We start from the raw sequence: 18,349 nt of genomic DNA, 5'->3' as shown, positions 1-18,349 counted from the left end.
GTGCCATGGCGGAGATCGTTGTGGGCTATACTCGGCCTTGTCTTAGGACGGTAAGTTGGTGGTTGGAGACATCCCTCTAGTGGTGTGGGGGCTGTGCTTTGGCAAAGTGGGTGGGGTTATATCCTGCCTGTTTGGCCCTGTCCGGGGGTATCATCGGATGGGGCCACAGTGTCTTCTGATCCCTCCTGTCTCAGCCTCCAGTATTTATGCTGCAGTAGTTTATGTGTCGGGGGGCTAGGGTCAGTCTGTTACATCTGGAGTATTTCTCTTGTCTTATCCGGTGTCCTGTGTGTATTTAAATATGCTCTCTCTAATTCTCTCTTTCTCTCTTTCTGTCTTTCTCTCGGAGGACCTGAGCCCTAGGACCATGCCTCAGGACTACCTGGTATGATGACTCCTTGCTGTCCCCAGTCCACCTGGCCGTGCTGCTGCTCCAGTTTCAACTGTTCTGCCTGCGGCTATGGAACCCTGACCTGTTCACCGGACGTGCTTGTTGCACCCTCGACAACTACTATGATTATTATTATTTGACCATGCTGGTCATTTATGAACATTTTAACATTTTAACATTTTGACCATGTTCTGTTATAATATCCACCCTGCACAGCCAGAAGAGGACTGGCCACCCCTCATAGCCTGGTTCCTCTCTAGGTTTCTTCCTAGGTTTTTGGCCTTTTCTAGGGAGTTTTTCCTAGGGAGTTTTTCCTAGCCACCGTGCTTCTTTCACATGCTTTGCTTGCTGTTTGGGGTTTTAGGCTGGGTTTCTGTACAGCACTTTGAGAATATCAGCTGATGTACGAAGGGCTATATAAAAATAAATTTGATTTGAACAGTCACACCCCACTTATTAGAATAGAAAACAACTTTATTGTCCGTTCCAGTGAATCATTTACATATGTCTTCTGCTCCGTTCTAAACCCCCAAAATGTAGATTTAAATTCAAAATTCACTAGGCTACATGTGTATGATTTTCACACCTCCTACACATATTTAGGTTATAATTCAATCACAACCGTGTCTTGTATTCTGCTTATTGTATAGGCTAATGTTGGTGCTTCTCTATCATTTTCTTCATTGGGCTTTGGAAAGACGCTAATTAAAATGTAACTATCAGTAATATAATTGTTGCATATTTTTTTATATTTAGGCTGGTCGTTAGACAATGCTTTCTAGCTGAAAAAGGAACAAAAACAATTATATTTATTTTATTTGCATAAAAAACTATTTTGCCCAATGTGTTGTCTTCCTATTTACTTACATTTGATCTATCTTACCTTTGCGTCACTCAACATCAATAACTGGCACAATTAAGATTTTAATTTAATGTACCCTTATTGTGAAGTGTTACCACATTATTACTGAAATACCTTGACATTAATTTTATATGCAAGAGTTTTAAGTGTTATACTTAACTACTAATACATTAAGAAACAACACGCTAATATTCCATCTGTGTTAACTACAGGGAGGACTGTGATGTGATCTCTTGGGCTGCAAACTGTACTTCCTACCAAGTCCAGCTGGGAACTCACAACAAATGATCTACACCAAAAATGAGATTGAAGCGAGGTCCTATCAAATCAAGGCTATTTTCTCAGTCTATTGACAGAAATAATATCCACACTAATTTCTCAAAAGATATTATCCCTGCACCTTCACATTGAATACTGCATGCTGACAGTTCTCTAGGAGTTAAAGATAATGTCATGACTTACCTTGGTCAGTGCTGATTCTGTTGCTAGAGGAAGATTTGTGGAGGCTACTCCAACATCTTTCTTTCACCCCCTGTCAGGGAGGCCATGTCCCTTAGTGAGGGAAAAGATGGTCTTAGCCTGGGGGAGCAGTGGAGATTGCCTGGCAGTCTGGCTATCTATAGAGACCAAGGACCAAGAATAGGTTAAGGTGAATCCATGTGTTCAAGTACATCAAGCGTTACACACGACAGCTGGGAATGGGATCCTTAGCGCGTCATTGAAGGTTAGGGGGCAGTATGTTCAGCTGTGGAACCTCAAGGCTGAAGCGAGGGCCAAGGTGTGAAGTTGTATGAGTCATAAGGGCCCCAATATACATTATACTATAGAAGGGTCATATGCACAGGTCTTGAAGGAGGTAACACTCTTTCCAGCTATGTCACCAGTACACCATCACCTTGTTAACAGCGTCACACTTCTTGATCGTTAACAGTGTGACACTTACAAATCCAAGACCTCATGCCCCTTGTCTCAGCACCTTATTAGATACTCACTCAGTCTAATGGAGAAATACACGGGCTACACATGTTTTTCTGTATGCAATGTACTAAGACTGAGTTGATGCAAACTTTACACAGAGGACGCTAATAAATAGCAGGGGGAATAAACAAAATGCTCTTCATCAAGGTTTCAATAGCATATTGTTTTTGAAAGCGTTACAAGTATCTGACATGTTGGACGCATATAAACGTCACGTAACCTTTTTTTTAAGGAGCACTGATAGTAAATTGAACATCTATCAATGAATTATGTGTAAAATAAGCAATATCTTCTGTTTCCAACTCAGGTATGACGTGCCTGGGTGAAAGTTTTGTTAACAACTCATGAGGTAAATGGAGTCCTCCCTTCCATTTGTGGCCTGGAATTATTTATGTGAGAAGGCTGCAGCTATTACAATGTCAGATGGTGAGGCCCACACATTCAAGCACATTGAAGTGCCTCATGGTCAGTTGAAGGGTTGACAAATTTGTATACTAATGCAAAAAATAAACACAAATAATGTTATTCATTTTTAAAATTAAATATTCTTGACGGTACTCATCAATCTAGTCAACTTGTTTATGTTGCATAATACATCTATCGTGTACAGTAATTACATGTTGTCAGTGTCATCACTAACACAAGCTGTAGATTTCAGCTACAGTGGACCTAGCTACTTTTGGTCTGCTCTGAACATCACACATTTCCGATGTGCTGTTGGTTTACTGACCTTTGAGCTATGTAGTAAGCTAAAAAAATGGGAAATTATCATATTTTATATTAATACAATTGTTCAGAGCAGGATATTTTGTCGAAATTATTGACTACCCTGTATTCAATACCTTTCAATACCCCACCTTGTGAGAACAATGGGTCTGAGCCTTTTCCTAAAATATTTTATGAGAACACATTAGGGAGGCTCTTCCACCATTCCTTCATAGAGAATCCTTCCAGATCCATCTGTGCTTATGGACTGCCCTCTTCAATTCAAACCACAGGTTTTCAATAGGGCTCAAGTCCGGATACTCATATGGCCATTGTAAAATGTTGATTTTGTGGCCAATTAACCATTTCTTTGTGGATTTTGATGTGTCCTTGGGCTTGTTTTCCTGAAAGATCCACTTGTGGCCAAGTTTCAGCCTCTTAGCAGAGGCAACAAGGTTGTTGGTTAAAATGTCCTGGTACTGGGTAGAGTTCATGATGAGGTTGACCTTAACCAGGGCTCCAGGACCAGTGGAAGCAAAATAGCCCCATAACACCAAAGATGCTCCACAATATTTTAAAGTAGGTATGAATTGTAATGTTGGTGCTCTATTTTCATTTCATCTGACCAAAGCACTGCTTCCAATCCAAGTGCCAATGCCGTTTAGCAAACTCCAGATTAAATTAAAATAGAGCTCTTTGGACACACACATGAATGATGGGTTTTGCGTCGAAAGGAGAATGCAAAAGCAGAAAAGATGCCCATACCAGCTATAAAATATGGTGATGGATCTTTGATGTTATGGGGCTATTTTAATTCCACTGGTCCTGGGGCCCTTGTTAAGTTCAATGACATATAATTTTTTTATTTATTTAACCTTTATTTAACTAGGTAAGTCAGTTAAGAACAAATTCTTATTTACAATGATGGCCTACACCGGCCAAACCTGGACGACACTGGGCCAATTGTGCACCGCCCTATGGGACTCCCAATCACAGCCGGTTGTGATACAGCCTGGATTCAAACCAGGGTGTCTGTAGTGACACCTCTAGCACTGAGATGCTTTGCCTTAGACCGCTGCGCCACTCGGGAGCTCATTATGAAGTATTAAGGAAAAATCCAAGACCTAATTTACTCTATGCATTCCAAAATAGGTTCCAAAGAACAGCGAAATATAGCCCTGAAGCCATAAAGTTGTTGATGTATTTAATATGATTTAATATTATTGCATTACACTGAAATTAAAGTATTACAACAATAATGCATGGTTGCCTTTGTCATTAACACAATAAAATGTAAAACTATCAAAATATGGTTGATATTGTAAAAAATACTGTAAAGTATGAAGATTTAAATGGATGTTGTTTCTCACGTTTGAGAAATGTTTGTTATGAGAATCCTGGCATTCAACAAACCATGGCAACAGTGAGTAACCAGCCACAGGTACAGTGCCTTATTATTCAGACCCCTTGACTTTTTCCACATTTTGTTATGTTACGGCCTTATTCTAAAATTGATTGAATAAAATAAAAAATCTATACACAATACCCCATATTGACAAAGTGAAAACATGTTTTTAGATATTTTTGCAAATATATTAAAAATAGAAACAGATACCTTACTCAGACCCTTTGCTATGAGACTCGAAATTGAGCTCAGGTGCATCCTGTGTCCATTGATCATCCTTGATGTTTCTACAACTTGATTGGAGTCCATCTGTGGTAAATTGAATTGATTGAACATGATTTGGAAAGGCACACACCTGTCTATATAAGGTTCCACAGTTGACAGTGCAAGTCAGTGCAAAAACCAAGCCATAAGGTCGAAGGAATTGTCCGTAGAACTCCGAGACAGGATTGTGTCGAAGGCAAAGACCTGGGGAAGGGTGCCAAAAAAGAGGTGCCATCATTCTTAAATGGAAGAAATTTGGAACCACCAAGACTCTTCATAGAGCTGGCCGCCCGGCCAAACTGAACAATCGGGGGAGAAGGGCCCGATGGTCATTCTGACAGAGATTTAGAGTTCCTCTGTGGAGATGGGACATCCTTGATGAAAACCTGCTCTAGACCGCTCAGGACTTCAGACTGGGGCGAAGGTTCACCTTCCAACAGGACAAGAACCCCAAGCACACAACCAAGACAACGCAGAAGTGGCTTTGGGACAAGTCTCTGAATGTCCTTGAGTGGCCCAGCCAGAGCCTGGAGTTGAACGCGATTGAATCTCTGGAGAGACCGGAAAATAGCTGTGCAGTGACGCTCCTCATCCAACCTGACAGAGCTTGAGAGGATCTGTAGAGAAGAATGGGAGAAACTCCCCAAATACAGGTGTGCCAAGCTTGTAGCATCATACCAAAGAAGACTCGATGCTGTAATCACTGTAAACAGTGCTTCAACAAAGTACTTTATGTATCTAGTCCCCTTATTTGATGGTGTCATAAGTATTTGAACAAATTCACTTATATGTGTATTGAAGTAGTCAAAAGTGTAGTTTTTGGTCCCATATTCCTAGCACACAATGACTACATCAAGCTTGTGACTCTACAAACTTGTTGGTTGCATGTACAGTTTTGGTTGTGCTTCAGATTATGATGTGCCCAATAGCAATGAATGGTAAATAATGTAGTATCATTTTGGAGTCACTTTAATATTAAATAAGAATAGAATGTCTACATTAATGTGGATGCTACCATGATTACAGATAATCATTAATGAATCGTGAATAATGATGAGTGAGAAACTTACAGAGGGACAAAGATAATACTCCTAAGACATGCTAACCTCTCACCACTACCAATTAAAGTGGCATTTTGGGAGGGGGGTGGTATGATATATGTGCCTCTGTAACTTTCTGACTATTCATTATTCATTCATAATTATTTATTTTCCATCCAAGTGTTCAGAAAACATCTTCTATTCTTATTTACAATAAAAGTGACTCCACAATTACACAACACATTATTCACCATTCAGTTCCTATTATGAAAAAAAAGTATTCAAATGGGGTGACTAGATGCATAAAGTGCTTTTATTTCTAAATGGTAAAACAGATGTGTATGAATATACCCTCAAATAAAAAGGTGACATTCTGTACTTTCCAAATTATTGGAGTAAAAAGCCAAATTAAAACTTTTAGCTTCACTGTCAAAATAAATATGAGTGTTTTGCTAGCACAGACTGGAACGTGTTCCGGGATTCTTCCAATGGCATTGAGGAGTACACCACATCAGTCACTGGCTTTATCAATAAGTGCATCGAGGACGTCGTCCCCACAGTGACTGTACGTACATACCCCAAACAGAAGCCGTGGATTACAGGCAACATTCGCACTGAGCTAAAGGGTAGAGCTGCCGCTTTCAAGGTGCGGGACTCTAACCCGGAAGCTTATAAGAAATCTTGCTATGCCTTCCGACGAACCATCAAACAGGCAAAGCGCCAATACAGGGCTAAGATTGAATCGTACTACGCCGGCTCCAACGCTCGTCTTATGTGGCAGAGCTTGCAAACTATTACATACTACAAAGGGAAGCACAGCCGCGAGCTGCCCAGTGACACGAGCCTACCAGATGAGCTAAATCACTTCTATGCTCGCTTTGAGGCAAGCAACACTGAGGCATGCATGAGAGCATCAGCTGTTCCGGATGACTGTGTGATCACGCTCTCCGTAGCCGATGTGAGTAAGACCTTTGAACAGGTCAACATTCACAAGGAAATGGGGCCAGACGGATTACCAGGACGTGTGTCCTTAGCATGTGCTGACCAACTGGCAGGTGTCTTCACTGACATTTTCAACATGTCCCTGATTGAGTTTGTAATACCAACATGTTTCAAGCAGACCACCATAGTCCCTGTGCCCAAGAACACTAAGGCAAACTGCCTAAATGACTAGAGACCCGTAGCACTCACGTCCGTAGCCATGAAGTGCTTTGAAAGGCTGATAATGGTTCATATTAACACCATTATCCCAGAAACCCTAGACCCACTCCAATTTGCATACCGCCCAAACAGATCCACAGATGATGCAATCTCTATTGCACTCCACACTGCCCATTCCCACCTGGACAAAAGGAACACCTACGTGAGAATGCTATTCATTGACTACAGCTCAGCATTCAACACCATAGTGCCCTTAAAGCTCATCACTAAGCTAAGAATCCTGGGACTAAACACCGCCCTCTGCAACTGGATCCTGGACTTCCTGATGGGCCGCCCCCAGGTGGTGAGGGTAGCTTGCAACACATCCGCCACGCTGATCCTCAACACGGGAGCCCCTCAGGGGTGCGTGCTCAGTCCCTTCCTGCACTCCCTGTTCACCCACAGCTGCGTGGCCAGTAACAACTCCAACACCATCATTAAGTTTGCACAACAGAGCACAACGACACAACAGCGGTAGGCCTGATCACTAACAATGACGAGACAGCCTAAAGGAGGAGGTCAGAGACCCCGCCGGGTAGTGCCGGAATAACAACCTATCCCTCAACATAATCAAGACAAAGGAGATGATTGTGGACTACAGGAAAAGGAGGACCGAGCACGCCCCCATTCTCATAAACGCGGCTGTAGTGGAGCAGGTTGAAAGCTTCATGTTACTTGGTGTCCACATCCCCAACAAACTTTCATGGTCCAAACACACCAAGACAGTCGTGAAGAGGGCACGACAAAGCCTATTCCCCCTGAGGAAACTAAAAAGATTTGGCATGTGTCCTCAAGTCCTCAAAAGGTTGTACAGCTGCGACATCGAGAGCATCCAGACTGGTTGCATCACTGCCTGGTACGGGAACTGCTCGGTCTCTGACTGCAAGGCACTACCGAGGGTAGTGCGTACGGCCCAGTACATCACTGGGGCTAAGCTGCCTGCCATCCAGGACCTCTACACCAGGCGGTGTCAGAGGAAGGCCCTAAAACAACCCCAGCCACCCCAGTCATAGAATTTTCTCTCCACTACCGTCTGGCAAGCGGTACCGGATCGCCAAGTCTAGGACCAAAAGGCTTCTCTACAGTTTTTACCCCCAAGCCATTAGACTCCTGAACAAGTAATCAAATGGCTACCCGGACTATTTGCATTTCCCTGCCCCTCCCCCAACCCCTCTTTTATGCTGCTGCTAATCTCTGTTTATTATATATTTATAGTCACTTTAACTGTACATTCATGTACATACTACCTCAATTAGCCCGACTAACTGGTGCCCCTGCACATTGGCTACCCGGACTATCTGCATTGTGCCTCGCCACCCACCACCCGCCAACCCCTCTTTTACGCTACTGCTACCTCCACGAGGTGAGATCTTGCATGGAGCCCCAGGCCGAGGGAGATTGACAGTTCTTTTGTGTTTCTTCCATTTGCAAATAATCGCACCAACTGTTGTCACCTTCTCACCAAGCTGCTTGGCGATGGTTTTGTTGCCCATTCCAGCCTTGTGTAGGTCTACAATCTTGTCCCTGACATCCTTGGAGAGCTCTTTGGTCTTGGCCATGGTGGAGAGTTTGGAATCTGATTGATTGATTGCTTCTGTGGACAGGTGTCTTTTATACAGGTAACAAACTGAGATTAGGAGTACTCTCTTTAAGAGTGTGCTCCTAATCTCAGCTTGTTACCTGTATAAAAGACACCTGGGAGCCAGAAATCTTTCTGATTGAGAGGGGGTCAAATACTTATTTCCCTCATTAAAATGCAAATCATTTTTTACATGCGTTTTTCTGGATTTTTTTGTTATTATTCTGTCTCTCACTGTTCAAATAAACCTACCATTAAAATTATAGACTGATCATTTCTTTGTCAGTGGGCAAACGTACAAAATCAGCAGGGGATCAAATACTTTTTTCCCTCACTGTACACTTAGGTTGGAGCCATTATCTCATTTTTCAATCACTCCACAAATTTCTTGTGAACAAACTATAGTTTTGGCAAGTTGGTTAGGACATCTACTTTGTGCATGACACAAGTAATTTTTCCAATAATTGTTTACAGACAGATTATTTCACTTATAATTCACTGTTACACAATTCCAGTGGGTCAGAAGTTTACATACACTAAGTTGACTGTGCCTTTAAACAGCTTGGAAAATTACAGAAAATTATGTCATGGCTTTAGAAGCTTCTTATAGGTTAATTGACATCATTTGAGTCAATTGGAGGTGTACCTGTGGATGTATTTTAAGGCCTACCTTCAAACTCAGTGCCTCTTTGCTTGACATCATGGGAAAATAAAATAAATCAGCCAAGACCTAAGAAAACATTTTGTAGACCTCCACAAGTCTGGTTCATCCTTGGGAGCAATTTCCAAATGCCTGAAGGTACCACGTTCATCTGTACAAACAATAGTACGCAAGTGTAAACACAATGGGACCACGTAGCCGTCATACTGCTCAGGAAGGAGACGCGTTCTGTCTCCTAGAGATGAACCTACTTTGGTTCAAAAAGTGCAAATCAATCCCAGAACAACAGCAAAGGACCTTGTGAAGATGCTGGAGGAAACAGGTACCAATATCAACAGTAAAACGAGTCCTATATCAACATAACCTGAAAAGCCGCTCAGCAAGGAAGAAGCCACTGCTCCAAAACCCCCATAAAAAAAGCCAGACTATGGTTTGCAACTGCACAGGGGGACAAAGATCGTACTTTTTGGAGAAATGTCCTCTGGTCTGATGAAACAAAAATAGAACTGTTTGGCCATAATGACCATTGTTATGTTTGGAGGAAAAAGGGGGAGGCTTGCAAGCTGTAGAACACCATCCCAACCGTGAAGCACGGGGGTAGCTGCATCATGTTGTGGGGGTGCTTTGCTGCAGGAGGGACTGGTGCACCTCACAAAATAGATGGCATCATGAGGGAGGACAATTATGTGGATATATTGAAGCAACATCTCAAGACATCAGTCAGGAAGTCAAAGCTTGGTCACAAATGGGTCTTCCAAATGGACAATGACCCCAAGCATACTTCCAAAGTTGTGGCAAAATGGCTTAAGGACAACAAAGTCAAGGTATTGGAGTGGCCATCACAAAGCTCTGACCCCAATCCTATAGAACATTTGTGGGCAGAACTGGAAAAAGAGCAAGGAGGCCTATAAACCTGACTCAGTTACACCAGGTCTGTCAGAAGGAATGGGCCAAAGTTCACCCAACTTATTGTGGGAAGCTTGTGGAAGGCTACCCGAAACGTTTGTCCCAAGTTATACAATTTAAAGGCAATGCTACCAAATACTAATTGAGTGTATGTAAACTTCTGACCCACTGGGAATGTGATGAAATAAATAAAATCTGAAATAAATCATTCTCTACTATTATTCTGACATTTCACATTCTTAAAATAAAGTGGTGATCCTAACTGACCTAAAACAGGAAATTTGTACTCGGATCAAATGTCAGGAATTGTGAAAAACTGAGTTTAAATGTATTTGGCTAAGGTGTATGTAAACTTCTGACTTCAACTGTACATACCCACTGGGTACAGATGTCAATTCAATGTCTATTCCACATTGGTTCAATGTAATTTCACTGAAATGACGTGGAAACAACGTTGATTCAACCAGTGTGTGCCCAATGGGCAGAATGCATTTACATACACACTATCCAAAACAACGCGTAAATGGCATTATTCCAACTCAAACCTGGTACTTTCTGTAAATTACTCACACTCCTTTACTTTTTTCAAATTTTGTTGCATTAAAGCCTGAATTTAAAATTATTTAAATTGAGATTTTGTGTCACTAGCCTACACACTATACCCCATAATTCAAAGTGGAATCATGTTTTTAGATATTTTTACAAATGATAAAAAATGTCAAGCTGAAATGTCTTGAGTCAATAAGTATTCAACCACTTTGTTATTGCAAGCCTAAATGAGTTCAGGAATAAACAGTTGCTAAACAAGTTAGATAATACGTTTCATGGAATCACTCTGTGTGCAATAGTAGTTTTTAACATGACTTTGAAATTACTACCTCATCTCTGTACCCCATACACACAATTATCTGTAAGGTCCCTCAGTCGACCAGTGAATTTCAAACACAGATTCAAACACAAAGACCAGGGAGGATTTCTAATGCCTTGCAAATTAGGGCACCTATTGGTAGATGGGTAAAAATAAAATATCCTTTTCAGCATAGTGAATTTATTAATGACACTTTGGATGTTGTATTAATACACCCAGTCACTACAAAGATACAGGTATCCTTCCTAACTCAGTTGCCAGAGAGGAAGGAAACCACTCAGGGATTTCACCATGAGGCTAATGGTAACTTTAAAACAGTTACAGTTTAATGGCTACGATAGGTGTCACGTCCTGACCAGTAGAAGGGGTTATTTGTAAATTGTAGTTTGGTCAGGACGTGTCAGGGGGTATTTGGTTTATGTGGTTCGGGGTGGTTGTGTGTTTAGTTTGGTGTTTGATTTATTTTTCCGGGTTTTGGGCACTGGTCTATGTTTATGTATTTCTATGTTTCGTCTAGTTCTTTGTATTTCTATGTTTAGTTAATTGGGGATTGGACTCTCAATTGGAGGCAGGTGTTTTCTAGTTGCCTCTGATTGAGGGTCCTATATATAGGAATGTGTTTGTTTTAGTGTTTTGTGGGAGATTGTGCTGTGTATAGCTCTGTGCCTTACCGGCCTGTTATTTGGCGTTGTTTTTTTTTGTTTTTTTTGTGTACGTATTTATTTTGGTTTACCTTCTTTGTCCGTTTAATAAAAGAAGATGAGTGCACATATTCCCACTGCGTCTTGGTCCGCTCTACCCTACGACAACCGTGACAATAGGAGAACTGAGGATGGCTCAACAACATTGTAGACAATCCACAATACATGACAGAGTGAAAAGAAGAAAGCCTGTACAGAATCAAAAATATTCCAAAACATGCATCCTGTTTGCAATAAGGCACTAAAGTAAAACTGTAAAACATTTGGCAAAGAAATTCCCTTTATGTCCTGAATACAAGAGTTATGTTTGGGGCAAATCCAACATAACACATCACTGAGTACCACTCTTCATATTTTCATGGTGGTGGCTGCATCATGTTATGGGTATGCTTGTTATTAGCAAGGACTAAGGAGTTTTATAGGATATTAATAAATGTAATAGAGCTAAGCACAGGCAAAATCCTAGAAAAAAACCTGGTTCAGTCTGCTTTGCAACCGACACTGGGAGACAAATTCACCTTTCAGCAGGACAAAATCCTAAAACAAAAGGAAAAATCTAAACTGGTTTTGCTTCCGAAGACAGTGAATGTTCCTGGCTGAGTTACAGTTTTGACCAAAATCTACTTGAAAATCTATTGGCAAGACCTGAAAATGGTTGCGTAGCAATGATCAACAACCAATTTGACAGAGCTTGAAGAATTTAGAAAAGAATAATGGGCAAATATTGCAGACACACACCTGAAAATGCTGCCAAAGGTATTTCTATAAAGTATTGACTCAGGTGTGTTAATACTTATGTAAATGAGATACAGTATTTTCAGATTTCATTTTCAATACATTTGCAAACATTTCTAAAAACATGTTTTCACGTTATCATGATGGGGTATTGTGTGTAGATGATTGAGAGAGAAAAAATTATATTTCATCCATTTTGAATTCCGACTGAAAAAAACAAAATCTGGAAAAAGTCAAAGGATATGAATTCTTTCTGAAGGAACTGCATGTATTCAATGATCTGTTCCTGCCTGCACAGGTTTAGGAATGGGAGACAGTTTGATGGCAGAGTTTGGTGCCGCAGCTTCCTTTCTGCGTAAATCAGACAAGGAGCGTATGGAATGCCAGACTAGACCCTTTGACATAAAGAGAGAGTGCTATGTGCCTGACCCTGAGGTTGAGTACGTCAAGGCCACAATCACCAGCAGAGATGGGGCTAAAGTTACCGCTGATACTGAGTTTGGAAAGGTAAATATTTTGTTGAAGAGCATTTCTAAAAAAATATGACCTGGAAAATCATAAGATAATACATTCTCCTACTTTGATAACTCTATGATTGATTAAACATTTGTTATAAAGTGAATTGAGTTATTCGCTTTATTGATGAATATAAAAAAATATTCTCACAAGAGACAACAAAAAGAAGAATCATAACTTGGGATCTCTAACTTTCATGTAAATCAGGCATTACATGTAAATGGTTGTTTGTGAAAATTCAATGTTGTGTGTAATCTCAAATTAGGATGAGAAAACCTCTGCACATTGAAAATGAAACAAAACAATTTAATTTGCTCTTCTTTCAGACTGTTACTGTGAAGGAGGACGACGTCCACCCCCAGAACCCGCCAAAGTTTGATAAAATTGAGGACATGGCGATGTTCACCTTCCTGCACGAGCCCGCTGTGCTGTTTAACCTCAAAGAGCGTTACGCAGCCTGGATGATCTATGTAAGTAATGACCTGTCTGCTAATATCTCCATTAAAACAAATATTAATTCAAATGAATGTAACTAAATATGAATCCTCCTTGTCTTCCACAGACCTACTCAGGGCTGTTCTGTGTCACTGTCAACCCATACAAGTGGCTGCCAGTGTACGATCAGTCTGTTGTCAATGCATATAGAGGCAAGAAGAGGACAGAAGCTCCTCCTCACATCTTCTCCATCTCTGACAATGCCTACCAGTACATGTTGTCAGGTAAAATATAATTTTTCCTTTTCATCTACATAAATCAAATGATATTTGGATAATGTCACATTTACTGATACTTTTCTTTCAAGAGACAGGAAAAATCAGTCTGTCCTTATCACGTAAGTAAGTACATCAACCAAAGGTTATATCCATTTGAGACTATTTAAAGTTAAGAGAAATTCTGAGACATCAACATTTGTATTTTTAAATTCCAGTGGAGAATCTGGTGCTGGAAAGACTGTTAACACCAAGAGAGTCATCCAGTATTTCGCCAGCATTGCTGCTGTTAGCGGAAAGAAAAGTGTATCAGAAGAAAAAAAGGTAAAAAAGAATGCAAATATTCATTATTATCGATCCTAAATTAAACGATCTTCATGGCTGGATGGGCATACAGCATGTTGAAAGAATCCAATATTTGTTTGTACAATATTGATTTTTATTGCTGCATTTTAATTATTGCTGCATTTTATGGTTGTTGTTTTGTAGGGGACCCTGGAGGCTTTTGGTAATGCCAAGACCACCAGGAATGACAACTCCTCCCGATTTGTACGTTCGTGCTTGTTTGTTTTTCAAATATCATTCAAATCTTATCCTCTGGATTTGAATTGTATAACCATTAGCTGATGTCATGACATTAGCCAATCTTCCTCAGGTCCATCAGCTAATCTTCCCTTTTGGGACTATCTGTTCACCAGACCCGGGTTAAAAAGTATTTGTTTTATTTCAAATACGTTCAGTGTTTGATTACACCCTGCAAGCTCAATCAAGCGCACCTAAGGTATTCAAAAAGAAAACAAATACTACTTGAACCCAGATCTCCTGTGCTCATTAATTTATGCTATTACAATAATTTACAGGGTAAATTCATCCTCATTCATTTTGAAGTCATTGGGAAGCTTTCATCTGCTGACATTGAGACTTGAGTGAGTACAATACTAAATATGCTCAGGGTTGAACAGATCTCTTTGACAGGAAACACATTCATATCTAAAAGCACTTTTCCATACTGATCAGATCTTCTGGAGAAGTCACGTGTCACTTTCCAGCTCAAGGCTGAGAGAGACTACCACATCTTCTACCAGATCCTGTCCCAACAGAAACCAGAACTGCTGGGTGAGTATTGAATCATCAAACTGAGTAGGGTTGAGGTCAATTCTGGATTAAACTGAACATTTCTGATGAAATCCAATTCAGTTCTTATGGTGCAGCCCAGCCAACCCAGGCATTGTGCTACCCCATCCCCCAGCGTTTTACGCACAGCACAATGTAACGTGATTTATGATTTATTTCCTTTTTTCATAAGAAAGTTGAAATTATTTAAATTCCATGAAAGTACGCAACACTGAAATTGGAAGCACACAAATCAATCTCCAGCTGCTGTTTTTTGAAACTTGATTATAGCTAATTTGTCATCTATTTATAATATAACACAATAGCAATTTTCAAATTGACCCCAATCCTAATACTGAGTGTATCTTGTTTTGACCTATACCACAGCATGACCACACATTAAACTGAGCTGTTCGATTCTTTTCAGAGATGCTACTCATCACCAGCAATCCCTATGACTATGCCTTCATCTCCCAAGGAGAGATTGCTGTAACTTCCATTTATTTATTATTTATTTAACTAGGCAAGTCAGTTAAGAACAAATTCTTATTTTCAATGACGGCCTAGGAACAGTGGTTTAACTGCCTTGTTCAGGGGCAGAACAACAGATTTTTATCTTGTCAGCTCGGGGATTCAATCTTGCAACCTTTCGGTTACTAGTCCAACACTCTAACCACTAGGCTACCTACTGCCCCAATGATGCAGATGAGCTAATGGATACTGATGTGAGTAATATATCTATACACTGTATATGCAATAATATTCTAACCCCTTCTCCAATGCAAAACAATTACCTTTAATTTGGAAGTAGGATGCCTTTAATGTGCTTGGATTTGCACAAGAAGAGATTAATGGCATTTCTAAATTGACTGGTGCCATCATGCACTACGGCAACATGAAGTTCAAGAATAAGCAGCGGGAGGAGCAAGCAGAGGCAGATGGCACTGAGGGTGAGTGCTGAAGATTTAAAACCTTTCACTTCAATATGCAGTAGTATCTGAAAAATCTAAAAATCTTGCAATCTTAAAACTTTGCCTTTCCAGATATTGACAAAGCTGCATATCTGATGGGCCTGAACTCTGCTGACCTAGTCAAGGGTCTGTGTCATCCTTACGCAAATGAAATCTTATTTTCAGAGATGGGTTACAGTAGCTTACCACTATCACTTATAAGAAGCATTTATACTGTAAAAATGAACAGTTTACCCAAATTCCTTTATCTATTTCAATCTATCCCATTGTTTTTACCAATGTTTTTTTTTAAGTCAATCAATCAGGCTGTTACCACATTTATCTGGGGGGAAAGGTACCCAGAGTCAGTAGATCTTTACTTCAGAGATGCAAGTTTAGTGGAGGACTTGCAATACCCAACTTTTTATACTATTACTGGGGAGCAAACTTTCAGAAATTGCCATTCTGGTTACATGCTCCAGATACCCTATGGTGCCACCTAGAGGCACATTCTTGTATTTCTGCATCTCTTCTTGCTTTACTCTGCCCTTCTCTCCCAGCGTCCCAATCTCGCTATACTGGCAATCCTGTAGTGCTTTCCACACTTAAGATTTGGTACCAGTTTTGACAGCATTTTCTCCTCTGCAACTACTATAGGTCCTATTGATAAGAATCACTTATTCCCTGCTTCCCTAATAGATAATGTTTTCTCTTACTGGACAAGGAAAGGTATTAAGTCTTTCCAAGACATGTAAATTGAATTTTTTCTAGTTTTCCCAACCTGGCCTCTAAATACTATTTGCCTCCATCTCACTTTTTCCGTTACCTTCAGATTAGGCATTGTCTCCTCCCAATTTTCTGGCTACCCTTCTCCACCCCCTTGCCAACCCTGGGATGGCATATTGACTCGACAGAAAGCAGTCATTTCTCAGATCTATCTGTGTATTATGTCATTGGACAAACACTCCACCAACAAATCTAAATCTGCTTGGGAATGAGAAATGGGTGTTGAATTTACACTGTAGTGGTGGGATGAGGCGATTCGTCATGGTCTCATACAATTTAAGGTTTTACATAGAGTGCATTTTTCCAAATACAGATTCTCTCAAATATATGTAAATGATGAGTGTGATAGATGTCATGTCTCACCATGTGACCTTTGTCACATGTTCATTCAATGCTCTAAACTACAAAATTACTGGGCTTCTATTTAAAAAATATATATGAGGTGCTTGAAATTAGCCTGCAGCCATGTCCCCTGATAGCTGTTTTTGGTATTCCAGAAGACTTGTTCTCCTTGGACCCAAAACATGCCGATATTGTTGCTTTTACATCCTTATCAGCTCGGCATAGAATTATTTTCCAGTGGAAGTCTGCTCAGCCCCACTCTATTTCTCAATCGCTCAACGATGTAATGTTCTTCCCAAAGCTTGAGAAAATTAAGTATTCTCTTAGGGGTTCCAATGATACATTTGTTAGAAAATGGCAACCATTTATATCATGCTTCAATGGCTTGCAGAGGCTCCCCTCTGATGAGATGCTTTAAGGTTTCCCAGTAGATATTCCCAGTAGTCATTACATAATAGGTACAGTCATCAATATAACAAGCAAGTTTGGTGGATGTGTTGTGTGGAGGGAGGGCAGTTGGGATATGGTCAAATCTTTGTACTTACATTGATGAACATTTTGTAAAACTTGAATAAAAATATATATAACAAAAGAAACATGTATAGTTGAATGTCACCATGTAGCTAACAGATGCTCCATTGTCGAATTCGTGTTGATGAGAGGAATCACTTGAAGCCATTGTGTCTGAAGATCACTGACGTCATGATTCGACCTTGTTTTTTTCCGAGTTCCCAGTTGTTTTGAAAGCACCATAAATCCAGAGAATGCAGACTTTGATGACACGATTTGATGACAAAGTTTGCCCACAAGAAGGACCGCCACACCATGTTCAAGTGAGCACAGCACAACAACGGTGAGTCCCAAAAATATGTCTGCTGCATAAATTATGTAATATTCCAGGAAGATATGCATACAGTAGCTAAGAAAGTAATACTAAGTGTATATTGTGTACCTGTTAGTAGCCCATGTGTCTCACACTAAAAATGTGGTCCCTCTCCCCCTCAGAATGTAGCCTACTGTTTTTGGTGGTGCACATGTAACCTATAGCCTGTTTTAGAGAAATGGCATTATCGAATATTGTAAGAGCTTTCATTGTCTGCTTATATGCCCCCGTTATTTATCATATGGTTCTGACTTGGTGTACAGGGAGAATACTGTAAGAACGGCCCATGTTCTGAATTCTGTCGCTGTAAATTTCAAAAGTGCTGAACAAATAGTTATCGACTGCTCGCTCATTGTCTTAATCTAAATCAAGGTTTGCCTCATCCGCTCATGGTTCCCTTATGCCATAGTTTGTACATCTCAATTGTTATATCGGTCTATCTCATTAGTATCTTATTCATCATTTTTGGCAATTTTGGGATGATTTCATTGTTTTGCTTTGTGTTTTATTATGAGCTAATGTGCTTTTCTTCCCGAGGAGGGGATACTATATAATGTTGTTGGGTCTGTAACCATGTTTGCCAGTGACAGTCTTCCCATTCAAATATTATTTTGCCAACAAAAAGTTCAGTAATATAACTCATGTAATTCCAGTTTATATTGCGCGTTTTGTTTTGTTTGAGCAATGTCCTGTCTGTGCGGTGGTATATTGTCTATAAAAGTGCAAAAGTGCAAGACCACATACAGTGCAATCG

At 40.3% G+C, this 18,349-nt stretch overlaps 1 protein-coding gene across 1 annotated transcript; it reads left to right on the top strand.

Moving 5' to 3' along the window:
* The first annotated feature begins 12,601 nt into the window (after positions 1–12,601).
* LOC106590240 (myosin-6-like) lies at positions 12,602–17,724 on the top strand. The gene is made up of 13 exons (XM_082970626.1): positions 12,602–12,802; positions 13,138–13,281; positions 13,374–13,530; positions 13,616–13,643; positions 13,740–13,857; positions 14,011–14,070; positions 14,382–14,445; positions 14,539–14,637; positions 15,062–15,134; positions 15,329–15,359; positions 15,446–15,584; positions 15,678–15,735; positions 17,718–17,724. The coding sequence occupies exons 1-13, from the start codon at positions 12,602–12,604 to the stop codon at positions 17,722–17,724; spliced, it is 1,179 nt and encodes a 392-aa protein (XP_082826752.1).
* Positions 17,725–18,349: the final 625 nt, after the last annotated feature.

This window comes from Salmo salar, chromosome 29 (genome assembly GCF_965601325.2).
Source record: "Salmo salar chromosome 29, fSalSal1, whole genome shotgun sequence".
Taxonomy (NCBI): domain Eukaryota; kingdom Metazoa; phylum Chordata; class Actinopteri; order Salmoniformes; family Salmonidae; genus Salmo; species Salmo salar.
The sequence above is the reverse complement of the archived record's forward strand: the minus strand, read 5'-3'. Positions and strand labels throughout refer to the sequence as shown.

What these genes read in the sequence shown, in the direction of transcription:
- LOC106590240 (XM_082970626.1), top strand. Translation starts at nt 12,602, where the DNA reads ATGGGAGACAGTTTGATGGCAGAGTTTGGTGCCGCAGCTTCCTTTCTG. An exon ending in ATGACAACTCCTCCCGATTT is followed by an intron (nt 14,071 to 14,381) that starts GTACGTTCGTGC and finishes AATAATTTACAG; the next exon opens with GGTAAATTCATCCTCATTCA. An exon ending in AGAGGCAGATGGCACTGAGG is followed by an intron (nt 15,585 to 15,677) that starts GTGAGTGCTGAA and finishes TTGCCTTTCCAG; the next exon opens with ATATTGACAAAGCTGCATAT.